Genomic DNA, 12,524 nt, shown 5'->3' with positions numbered 1-12,524 from the left:
TTTTCATATATTATACCCTTAAATTTTTTGAGGATAGAAACCTCATCGGTTCTGATTCTGTTCAACAAGCCCTACTCATAGTAGGTGCCCAATTAACGGTGGTTGATTTAAACCAAGAAAGCAAAACAAAAGTAAGATAAAGGAAGAGGGAAAACTATACTTTGGGACTTCATATCCTAGAGTACAACTGTGGTCTTTTTTCAAATGGCTTCTTTAAACTCAAAGGTTAATAGTAACCATTTGCCAAAAGTTTTACTTATAATCCTCAATGACACTCCAAAGTAAGTTTCTTTCCTTCATTCATTCATAGATGGGTTGGCCTTGAATTCATGAATTCAAGTGAACCACCTGCCCCAGTCTCCCGCACAGCTGGAACTACAGGCATACACCATGGCATCAAATGAGGTAGGTTTTTTTGAGGGGGGCGGTTACTGGGGATTGAACTCAGGGACACTGGGCCATTGAGCCATATCCCTAGCTCTATTTTATATTTTATTTAGAGATAGGGTCTCACCAAGTTGCTTAGCATCTTGCTTTTGCTGAGGCTGGCTTTGAACTTGAGATCCTCCTGCCTTAGCCTCCTGAGCCACTGGGATTACAGGTAGATGAGAAAGGTTTAAAAAAATTTTTTTGATGTTACTACAGATTGAACCCAGGGGTGATTTACCACTGGGTCACATCCTCAGCAATTTTCATTTTTTATTTGGAGACAGGTTCTCACTAAGTTCCTTTGTCAAGTTGATGAGCATGGCCTCAAATTTGTGATCCTCCTGCCTCAACTTCTCAAATTGCTGAGACTACAGGTATGTGCCATGACGCCCAGCGAAATGAGGTCGGTTTTAAATAGCAGATCTGAGGACATGAAATAGGCAGCAGAGCTGGATATGAACCTAGGTCTTGGTGATTCTAAAACCTAGAACTCTGTAAAAATGACAGTTAAGCAAGGATAATAGCTAGGCACATGGTAGTACTGTTGACATGGTATAAATGCTATTATACCCATGTATTAATATCCTTGAACATAATTTATTTACATATCGCTATTTTTAGGCAAAAAAAAAAAAAAGAACTAAAGACATTTTTCATTTAGCCAATAATACAAGTATTTCATTTGTTCCAGGTAAGAGGTAGTAGAAAGATGATGAATAGAATGTTGCTACACTCAAAGAATTTAGTCCAGCATGATTCACAACATTTTATAAGAAACGATAGCATAAGACTTATTGTACCTCTTCCAGAGAGGTGTAAACATGTTATTAAGGATTCAGAGACAGAAAAACAACTACTTTAGCCACCATTTACCAATAATATTCACAGCAACCATGCAAATTAAATATGAACCTTAATTCAGAAATGACAATACAGAATTTAAACATATCAGACTGGAAGAAGTAAATAAGAGGAAGAATGTTAAGACACAGAAGTGAGACACTGAAAATATAAGGGAGAATTTCAAATCAGCAATGGGAGTTCAAAAGCATGGCAGGTGGCTGGAAAATGAGCACAGATTATATGGAGAAAGGAGGTTAAGGAGGCAGAGGGGAACACTTGGAAGATGACCCTGAGGCCAGGAAGGGTCTGGACATATCTCTGAGCCTGCAGCAGATCACCTCACCTGGCATAATTCTGCAAGAGCAGGTGAGATGGACCGAAAGTCAGTTGAGGCCACAGCTACAGTCAAGAGTACAAGGTGATAATGAAGAGATCGACAGGGGGCAGATATGAGAGGAAGACATATTTCCATGTATTCTAAGACTTCCAACAAATATTAAGAAACCATAGTAATGAAAACTATAGAAACTCAAGAAATTGAAAAAAAACCTTAGAAGATGGAAAGACTTCCCATGTTCTTAGATAGAAAGAATATTGTCAAAAATAACCATACTACCAAAAGCAATATACATATTCAAAGCAATCCCCAACAAAATACCAATGACATTCTTTGCAGTACTGGAAAAGTCAGTCCTTAATTTTCATTTGGAATAAGAGACCTAGAATAGCCAGAGCAGTTCTGAACAAAAAAATGTCACGCAGGAGGCATCACAATATCTGATCTCAAATTACACTACAGAGCTTTAGTGACTGAAAGAGTATGTCCTGGCATCACAACAGACGTGAGAACAACAGAACAGAACAGAAGACACTGTGACAAACCCAAATACTTACAGACATCTGATTCTTGATAAAGGTGCCAAACATGTATGTTGAAGAAAAGACAACCTGTTTAACAAATGGTACTGGAAAACTGGATATCTACATGTAGAAGAATCAAATTATATCCTTATCTCTCTCTCACTCTCACAAACATCAGATCAAAACGGATCAAAGATGGGAATTAGATCAGAAACCATGCAAATTCTAGAAGAAACATAGGGTCAACATTCCATCATACAGGTACAGGCAAGGACTTCCTCAAGAAAACCCCTAAAGCTTAAGAAATAAAACCAAGAATCAATAACTGGGATGCCATCCAACTAAAAAACTTCTGCACATCAAAGGAAATGATTAAGAGAGTGAAGAGAGAGAGACTACAGAATGAGAAAAAAAAATCTTTTCCAGTTACTCTTCTAATAGGGGATTAATATACAGAATATATAATGAACTCAAAAAAATTAATGCAAAAAAACAAAAAACAAAGAGCCCAATTAAAAAAATGGGCCAAAGAACTATAATAGAAATTTCTCAAAAAAGGAAATACAAATGGCCAATGAATACATGAAAAAACGTTCAACATATCAAACAATCAGGGAAACGCAAATAAAAATTACATGAAGATTTCATCTCACCCCAATCAGAATGGCAATTATCAAGAGCACAAATAATAAATGCTGGAGAGAATGTGAGGAAAAGGTACCTTCATACATTGCTGGTGGGACTTAACCCACTATGGAAAGCAGTGTGGAGATTCCTCAAAAAACTAGGAATGGAATCACCCCATGACCCAGCTTTCCCCCACTTCAGTATTTATCCAAAATAACTAAAATCAGTACATTAAAGGTTTAAAGCAGCACAATTCACAATAGCCAAATTATGGAATCAACCCAGATGCCCATCAACAGAATGAATGGATCAATAAATTGTGGTATATATGCTCAATGGGGTTTTACTCTGCCATAAAGAATAATGAAATGAAATAATGACATTTGTTGGTAAATGGATGGAAATGAAGAAAATCATGCTAAATGAAAATAAGCCACAAGAGCTGAATGTTTTCTGATATGTAGAAGTAAAGCAAAATAAGGGAAAGAAGGTGGCAGGGGAGGAGACTGGATATCATAAAGATATTAGATCAGTAGAATATGAGGAGAACAAGGAGGGAGGAAAGAAGGGAAAGGGTTCTTAAAATAAACAACTGCTTGTTACATACACATATGAATGTACAAAAAAGAATTTCATCTGTATATATATGTAGAAAATACCAATCAAAAATAAATATATAAAGGAGTTAAAGGAAGATTAACAGAAGAGAGGAGAGAAAACGGGGAGGGAGGAGGAAAAGAAGATAGGAAATGGGGATTGAAATCAAATTCCTTGCAGGTAGTATTTTGTCAAAATGAATTTAAATACTATAAATAATTATAATTTGCTTAAAAAAAAAAAAAGAAACCATAGGGCAGGGCTATAAAACCTTGCAAATTTTGGGTACTTGTTTAATTTTGATGAATATATCATGTGTGAAATGATTTTTCCACATTTTTTATTGATGCATTATTATAATTATATATAATAGTGGTTTTTGTTGTGACATATTCATCTATGGACACAATATAACAATATAATTTGGATAATATCATTCCCCAGTGTTTCCCCTTTTCTTTCCTCCTCCCTTCCCCTTATCCTTTTCCTTTACTGATTTCCCTTCAATTTGCCTGGGAGCTCCTCTACTACTACCTCCCTTTTGCTTTTTCCTCTCTAGTTTCCACATATGAGAAAAAAAATATGACCGTTGACTTTCTGCATTTGGCTTATTTCACTTAACATAATATTCTCAAATTCCATTCATTTTCCAGCAATGTCATAATTACATTTTTCTTCATGGCTGAATGAAACTCCATTGTGTATAAATATCACATTTTCTTTATCCGTTCATCCACTGACAGACACCTAGGATGGTTACATAGTTCGGTTACTGTGAACTGTGCTGCTATAAACATGGGTATGCACATATCACTATAGTATGCTGAATTTAATTCTTCAGGTTAAATACTAAGGAACTGGATAGCTGGCTCATATGGTGGTTCCATCCTAATCTTTTAAGGAACCTCCATACTAATTTTCATAGTGGCTGAACTAATCTATGATACCACCAACAGCATAAAAAATGTTCCTTTTTCTCCACATACTCTCCAGCATTTATTGTTATTTATATGCTTGATGGCTGCCATTGTAACTGGAGTGAAATGAAATCTCAGTGTAGTTTGATTTGCATTTCCCTAAATGCTAAGAACATTTTTTCATACATTTGTTGGCCATTTGTGTTCTTTAAGAATTGTCTATTTCATTCACTTACTCATTTATTAATTGGTGTGTGTGTGTGTGTTAACTTCTTTGAGTTCTTTACATATTGTGGATATTAATCCTGTGTCAAAAGAATAGCTAACAAAGATTTTCTCCCATTCTGTAGGTTCTCTCTTCACATTCCTAATTGTTTCCTTTGCTGTGCAGAAACTTTTAAATTTGATGCCATCCCATGTATTAACTCTTGGCATTATTTCCTGAGCCTTAGGAATCCTATTGAGAAAGTCATTGCCTGTTCCTATGTGCTGGAGTGTTCACCTTATGTTCCTTCAAGGAAATACAGTTTCTAGTTTAATTCCTAGGTCTTTGATCCATTTTCAGTTGACTTTTGTGCAGGGTAAGATATGGGGTTTAGTCTCAATCTTGTGTTCACATATATGGATAACCAGTTTTCCCAGCACTATTTGTTTAGAAGGCTGTTTTTTCTCCAGTAAATATTTCTGGCACCTTTGTCAAGATTTAGATGGCTACATCTGTGCAGGTTTGTCTCTTAGTCTTCTATTCTTTTCCACTGGTCTAGGTATCTGTTTTTATGCTAGTATCATACTGATTTTGTTACTATAGCTCTTTAGTATAATTTTAAGTCAGGTATTCTGATGCCTCCAGCATCACCCTTCTTGTTCCAGATTGTTTTGGTTATTCTGGGTCTTTTATTCTTCTAAATGAATTTTAGGATTGATTTTTGAAGTTCTGTGAAGAATGTCATTGGTATTTTGATGGGGATTGTACTGAATCTGTATATTGCCCTTGGTAGTATGGCTATTTTAACAATGTTAATTCTACCTGTCCATGAATATGGGAAGTCTTTTCATCATCTTGTATCTTCTTCAATTTCATTCTTCAAAGTTCTGTAGTTTTACTGTAGAGACTTTTCTTCTCTTTGCCTTAGATTTATTATTAGTTTTTTGTTTTGTTTTTTAGGACATTGTGAATGGGACTGTTTTTGATTTCTTTCTCAGCAAATTCATTATTGGTATATAAAAAAGCTAATGATTTTTTTTGTCTTTTCACATTTTTTTATTGGTGCATTATAGTTGTACATAATAATTGGAGAAACCATTATGTTAATTCTGTAACCTGCTACTTTGCTGAATTTGTTTATTAACTCTGTGTACTAATGGGGCTTTTTGGAACTTCTAAATATAGGATCATATCATCTACAAATAGTGATAATTTGACTTCTTCCTTTCCTATTTCTATCCCTTATTTCCTTCTCTTGCCTATTGCTCTGGCTAGAATGTCTACTACTATTTTGAATGAGTGGTGAGAGTAGATATCCATATCTTTATCTTGTTCTGGATTTTAAAGGAAATGCTTTCAGTTTTTCCCCATTCATTATGATGTTGGCTTTGGATTTGTTGTATATAACCTTGATGATATGGAGGTAGATTCCTTATATCTCTACTTTCTTCAGTGTTTTTATCATGAATGCATGCTGAATTTTGTCAAAGGCTTTCTCTGCATCTATTGAGATGACTAAGTGATTTTTGTTCTTAATTCTATTTTGTGATGAATTACATTTTTTTATTTGTTCATGTTAAACCATGCCTGCATTCCTGGAAGAGAACCAAATTGGTTGTGATGTGCAATCTTAGTATATTGTTGAATATGATTTGATATTTTATTAAGATTTTTGCATCTATGTTCATCAGGGATTTCAGTCTGTAGTTTCCTTTCCTTGATGTGTCCTCATCTGGTTTGGGTATGAGTTTGACACTACTTTCATAGAATGACTTTGGAACTGTTCTATCCCTACTTCATGGAGTAATTTGAGAAGCATTGGTGTTAGTTTTTATTTAAAGGTCTGGTAGAATTCAGCTGGGAATCCACCTGGTCCTGGGTTTTTCTTTGTTGAAAGGCTTCTTTTTATTATTGTTTCTATTTCATTGCTAGTTCCTGGTTGGTTTAGATTTTCTATATTCTCTTGATTCAATTTTGGCAGTTCTCATGTGTAGAAATGTATCCATATCTTCTAGGTTTTCCAATTTATTGGAGTATAAATTTTCAAAATAGTCCCTAATGATCCATTGGATTTCTGTGATGTGTGGTGATTTCTCCTTTTTCATCTTTAATTTTATTAATTTGGGTCTTCTCTTTTCCTTTTGGTTATTTTGGCTAAGGGCTTATCAATCTTGTCTATCTCCTTAAATAATCAACTCTTCATTTCATTGATGCTTTGTATTTTTTTATTCTTAATTTCACCAATTTTGACTTTGATCTTAATTATTTCCTTCTTTCTACTATTTTTGGAAGTGGTTTGTTCTTTTTCAAGGACCTCGAGATGCACCATTAGGTTACTTGTGATCTTTCTGATTTTCCTATGTAGGCACTCATATTTGTAAACTGATTTCTTAGAACTGCCTTCATAGTATCCAGAGGTTGTGATATGTTGTATCACTATTGTTTCATTCTAAGAATTTTTAAATATCTTCCCTGATATGAAATAAAATTTAAAAAACTGAGGGACAGCATTTGCTATGTTGAAAGTTTAGTTTAAAAGGAACAGTATTTTCTTACTATAATTCAATCAAAAGTAAGAGCTACCAGGCACAGTGGCACACATTTGTAATTCCAGTCACTCAAGAGGCTGAGCCAGGAGGATCACAAATTTCAGGCCAGCCTCAGCAACTTAGTGATACCCTGTCTCAAAATAAAAAATAAAAAGGGCTGGGGATTTAACTCCATGGTAAAGCATCCCTGGGTTCAATCCCAAGTATCACCCCACCAAAAAGTAAGAGTTAATCTATGAAGACTTTTATCAAAAGAACAGAATTTGTGGTATTTCACTTTTCTGAATTGAGGCAAGCATATTGAGGTGTAGTTTCTAAATGTATAAACCCTAGACCCAGTTTGGGATTAAATGCTGGCTCTACTACCTTCTAGCTATCTGATCTTAGGCATTTATTTAAGCTTCCTCTGTCTTGGTTTTTCTCATCTTTAAAATGGGAACATAATAGTACCTGTGTCACAGAGCATAAAAAGAACCTGGAATCTAAGTCAGTTATTAAACATTTTTATTTGTATATATTTGTACCATATGTTAACTATTAGCATATGTTTTTAATATGTAATAATTCTACAAATAAGTATGTTTTACTTTAGGAATCAAAACCCAATTCAAATATGGTAAAATTAACTAAAGAAAGGCTAGCAATGAATAACAGATATATCTTCAAATATGGGAAAGGATGTTCAAAGGGTAAAAATATATTATTTCAATCTGAGCTTAAATTCTTCTCCTAAGACATGGACATTCTATAATCTACCAAAGCTTGTACCAATGTCTACTTTAGTCAGAAATACTAATGAAAAAGACTCCCGAATAAACTACATCTAATCCACTGACTACTCAAATGATATTATGAAAAGGCCACAAGTTAAAAAAGATTCCTAGGGCCTTCTTATTTCAAAGCAATAGAACAAAATCCTGGTACAGCCAAGTCTCTCTCTCCCTTGCATTCTGTTGATATCAGAATTCTTTGTTACTAAGATTCATAGCTTTTATTAATGAAAACACAATTGTGGAGGACTAGAAGGAAAAATAGGTTCAAATCACATAAACTAAAAAGGCTTTACGTCTTACCACATGGCCAGCGTGACGCCTGGGGTCGCCCAGGTGTTTTCCCCTTATGGGTGTGACTTGATTTTGAGATACATCTGATTTTTCCAGGTAGATTTATTGGAAAATTGTGCCCATGGTGATTCTCTCTAAAATAAGAATTACACAATTACTATATCTCCAATATCTCAGATAAGTGATAAACTTTGATATCTCAAAAACTCAAAATTAGGGCTGGGGAGATAGCTCAGCTGGTAGAGTGCTTGCCTTGCAAGCACAAGGCCCTGAGTTCGATCCCCAGTACTGCAAAAAAAAAAAAAAAAAAAAAAAAAAAAAAAAAAACCCAAATTACAGCCCAGACTAAAACATTCCCTGACACTCCATTTTCTGTACCTTAGTGTTACATTTAATGCATGACTTTCAAGATATTATTTGGTGTATGTCATACCTCAAACCTTATTCATTTTTTTTCCAAAGAAATCTTTAGCTATTGCTCTACCCATTATAAATGCTCCATATATTTGCCAGTTACTTACTTAGTATTTCATCCCCCACTTTATTCTAAAAGACATAAGGGGGACCCTTTGGCATTTTAAGTAAACTCCAAAATACAGATGCAAGTGATCTGATTATGTTTGGGTCTGTGTTGGTAGCATTTCCTGTAGGCTCTTATTAATGTTTATAATTCTAATGTAGTTTGTCAAAGGTGGTGATTTGTTTTTTTAAATTCAGACGATTTATTGCTATAAGTAACTGAACAAGAAAGAGAAGAGACGGTAGTTGTTTCAGTCAAGACAGTTGGCATTCTCTCTCTACGGTTTGCCAGATGCATCTACTTCAAGTCTTAACAATGCTTTCTGAACAATATAAACACGAGAGACACAGCACCCAAACAACTTGGCTGATGATACACTGATTAAAATAGCACATAGTGAGGGCATCCAACCAGCCTGGATGCCCTGAACTGACAGAAGAAACATGTATTCATAGGATGTGAATACAAATTATTTTTCTTTTTGGCATTTTTTTTTTTTTTTTTGCATTAATACTAACAGAACACTTTTAAACATTCTGCAAGGTAGTACACAAAGAATTACCTCTTCATTTCCAAATTCCCACTATTTAGGACTATTCTGAGAAAAGTAAGGGGGCTGGACACCTCCCCTCCCCAATGCTGTCACTTTCTTTGCCAAAGTAGCCAGGTCTAGCTGGAAAAGAAGGGCCATAGAGTTCCTGGGTGGTCACCAGTTAGCTGCTGCCAAAGCAGCAGGGGATGGATGCTGCCCTGGCAAGGTGGGAAGGGAACGACAGCCTTGGTTTGGAGTTAGGGATGTCCTTGGATTTGACCCAAATGCACCCTGGTGGTCCTGTGGGGGTGGTATAGACACTGGATGGTCCTGACCCTCCCCTCAGGAGGAGTGGTAGAGCCAGGGCTGGGCTTCCCACTCCTGAGGTCTAAAGGAAGTAACTTGACCTACATTCTAACACAGGGTCATTATGCTGCCTTCCAATCAGATGTTCAGAAACCAACACTGTCAAGAGATTGGCCTTCAGAGGGTCCAGGTGAGCTCACAAGGAGAGGTCAAGCCAAGTCAAAGGGTAACACACAACACCAGGGCAAACTGGATGCTGGCAAGATGCCTTGGGTTTGTTAGCTCATCTAGCTTCAGGACCAACTGCCCGAGACTCAGTTTTCTGGAGAGCAGGCTTTCCAACAACTTCCTCCACACCCCTATTCCCAGCATCCTCTCCAGGACTGGAATGCTGGGGGGCCATTGGGGCCCTGCTGAAGCTGGCAGGACCATTCTGCACAGCCTCACACTCCACAGTCCCCTGACCCAGGTGGCTGGCATGGGCCATCTCTTCTTCCCTGACCTTTATCTCCTTGAAGGTCTCATCCTGTTGCCTACCCAGCACAGTTTCCTACACCTCCATTCTTGGAGAACTGGTCCTCTAAATGCTTCTCATTTTATCCTATTAGTCATTTGTCTCTGGCACTGAGTTTACCTTTGGATTTCCTCATCTGCCTGCTGTGCATGTTTTCACAGGAGAATCACCACTGAAACTCTGATTCCTTTTTCTTGATTTTCTGAGGTAGACGTGGTCTCTGAAGAAAGACAATCCACTTGGTGATATGCTCCCTTCCCTGGTAGTATTGACAGTGTTGACAATGGGAGTCCGTAGCACACAGGTGAGCTGACGGCCATAGGCTGCCGATGAGTTCAGCAGGGGCATGTAGTCAGTTTGAATCTCCACACCTTCCAGGACCATCCATTGTTCAATGACAATAGCATCACAGTCCTGAATGGTTTTGCTATCTTCTGTGGAAACAGCTTCAAAGATGAATACTCCACCTGTCAAGCAGCCTAAGGAAGCATTCATCATTCCAAGGAGGAAGACTGCATTCACCAGCACGCATCCTTTCTGAAAGTGGTCACTCGTGCTCCAACCAGTTGGCATTCAAACTGCTCACCATCTGACCATTCTTGGAGACCCTGGGAGGAATATTGACAGGATAGTATTGCTGGCACTTCTAATGGTTCTTTAGTTTATTGAAAAGGGCAGAGGTCTCCATTTTCCTAGAGTAGCCCTGTGTGTGTGTCCAATGGGTCATCATCTGGATGCAGTGTTGGGCTCAGCCTCTGTGGGGGACTCTTCACCCTCTCCAGAGTATAAGCTGGGTTCCTCAGTGAAAGGCAGCTCCCCTGTGTGGCCTGGGCTGGGTTCTTGGCTGTCGTCCATCCCTGTGGGAACAGTGCACACATCTGCAGCCCCTGGGGTTCTCATCCTCCAGCCATGCGTGGTCCCCATGTGCCTTTTTCACAGCTCTGGCTTCTGTGGTGCTGTTGGTAGTGGGTGGGAGAGGGCTGCTGTCTGCTTAGTTCACAGGGGAGTGGTACTGAGGAAAATGCCAACAAACTTCAGGCCCTAACTTGTAGCCTCCTGGACCTCTTAATGAACTTCAGGATGATTTTTTGGTCTGTCAGGTAGTCTAAGGAGGAAAAGCAATCTAATTCCAAGATGTAACCTTTGTGGTAAAGATCAGTCTTCAGAGATCTGTCAGTTTTCTTGATCAGGATGGTCCTAAAGATAGGCTCAAGGGGCATCTTCTCCTGCTTGTGAGTGGGATGCACAAAGAGGTGCAGCGTGGCCAGGGAGGACCCCTGCTGGTACAGCCCCCAGAAACTGGCTGGGAGGTCCTTCAAGGAGGGACCTTACCACTGAGGACCATGGGAGCTCTGCAGCACTTAGAGTCGTAAACTCTAAGAAGTTCTCATAGGCCACATCTACCTTGGTTTCTACCTGAGGTCTCTTCAAAGCTAAATATTCCCAGCCCGTTTCTCATCACGCTTCCTGAACTTGTTCAATCTGCAGTCCATTTCAGCAGGTTTTGCAACTGGCAGCAGAGAAGGTGCAGGCTCTGGTTCCCTGAGACAGAGTGCTGCCCTCTGTAGGGAAGTTTGTGCCATATAGACGAGGTGATGCACGGAGAATGTGAGTGCCACTGAGTGGGACAGAGGGTGGTGGCATGGCATGCTTGTGTGTCCCTCCTGGGAGCCTGCGGCCCCTGCACTCTCACTCACTAAAGGTGGTAATTTTTAACAACATGGTACTGCCGATTCATGGATTACCAATAGATATAACTTTGCATGTCTGTTAGCCATATACAAGAAATTTTACACTTGGGTACATTAGCACTTTCAATTAATTTCTGCTTCAAGACTCTTATCCAGGTCTGTTGTCTGTGATTAAGGTGAACTATACAACAGTAACTACAATCAGATAAGCATAACTTGGAAGGACAGAGAAAGCTGCAGGAGAAGGAGCAAGCTGATGGGGGCTGGCTGTTCCTGCCAGAATGAGATGACAAGTAAAGGAACAGGGAGAGAGTAGTTAGGAGGCAAATTAGAGAAGCAATCTTAACAGAAAGTAAAGAGAATAAAACAGGACTGCACAGATACCAAAGTCATACTTCAGGAACACTGAAGTATTTAACTTTGTTACAGGTTAGTTGGAAACGGAATACCATTTTTGCCTTTTTCCTTTGGTGATTCTATAAATTTATAAAGACCTCATAATTAAGGAGCTATTTTGTTCTTTATTTTCATAATTCTAGTAGGGTAGATGCAAATACACTGAACTTGGACACAAAAGTGCTACATTTTTTTCTCAGTAGGCCCAGTGTTGTTTTCCCAAATGACATGCTGAACTGTGTCTTACCTCCTTGGAGAAGGGCAGCACTGGTGTCCAGAATGCCAAGCAGTGCTGGGTTTATTAGGCGATGGTTTCTGTACAGTTACTGGTAGCTGAACCGATTCTGATAATAGTTCATTCATCAGACTATATGCTTGTGTGATTCGACGACTATAGTGGTCAGAGAGCAGCAACCTTTTAGATGAAGAATTAAACACCATTTATTTAAAAAGTCACTTTTAGTTCTTATTTC

General features: G+C 38.1%; 1 protein-coding gene and 1 pseudogene across 10 annotated transcripts in view; both read right to left on the bottom strand.

Annotated features, from left to right (window-relative positions):
• Positions 1–12,524, bottom strand: part of CPLANE1 (ciliogenesis and planar polarity effector complex subunit 1) — a 173,225-nt gene that overhangs the window by 17,467 nt on the left and 143,234 nt on the right. For all 9 annotated transcript variants that reach the window (XM_079145730.1, XM_079145731.1, XM_079145732.1 and 6 more), the window contains 2 exons: positions 12,299–12,466; positions 8,102–8,226 (listed from right to left, as the gene is read on the bottom strand). In XM_079145730.1, coding sequence (XP_079001856.1) covers positions 8,102–8,226; positions 12,299–12,466 — 293 coding nt within the window. The remainder of the gene's footprint in view (positions 1–8,101; positions 8,227–12,298; positions 12,467–12,524) is intronic.
• LOC306664707 (raftlin-like) lies at positions 8,426–11,618 on the bottom strand (annotated as a pseudogene). The gene has a single exon. The product of its transcript is annotated as a raftlin-like (transcript).

Source organism: Sciurus vulgaris (genome assembly GCF_902686455.1).
Source record: "Sciurus vulgaris genome assembly, chromosome: 6".
NCBI lineage: Eukaryota > Metazoa > Chordata > Mammalia > Rodentia > Sciuridae > Sciurus > Sciurus vulgaris.
This window is presented reverse-complemented; position numbering and strand designations above follow the sequence as displayed.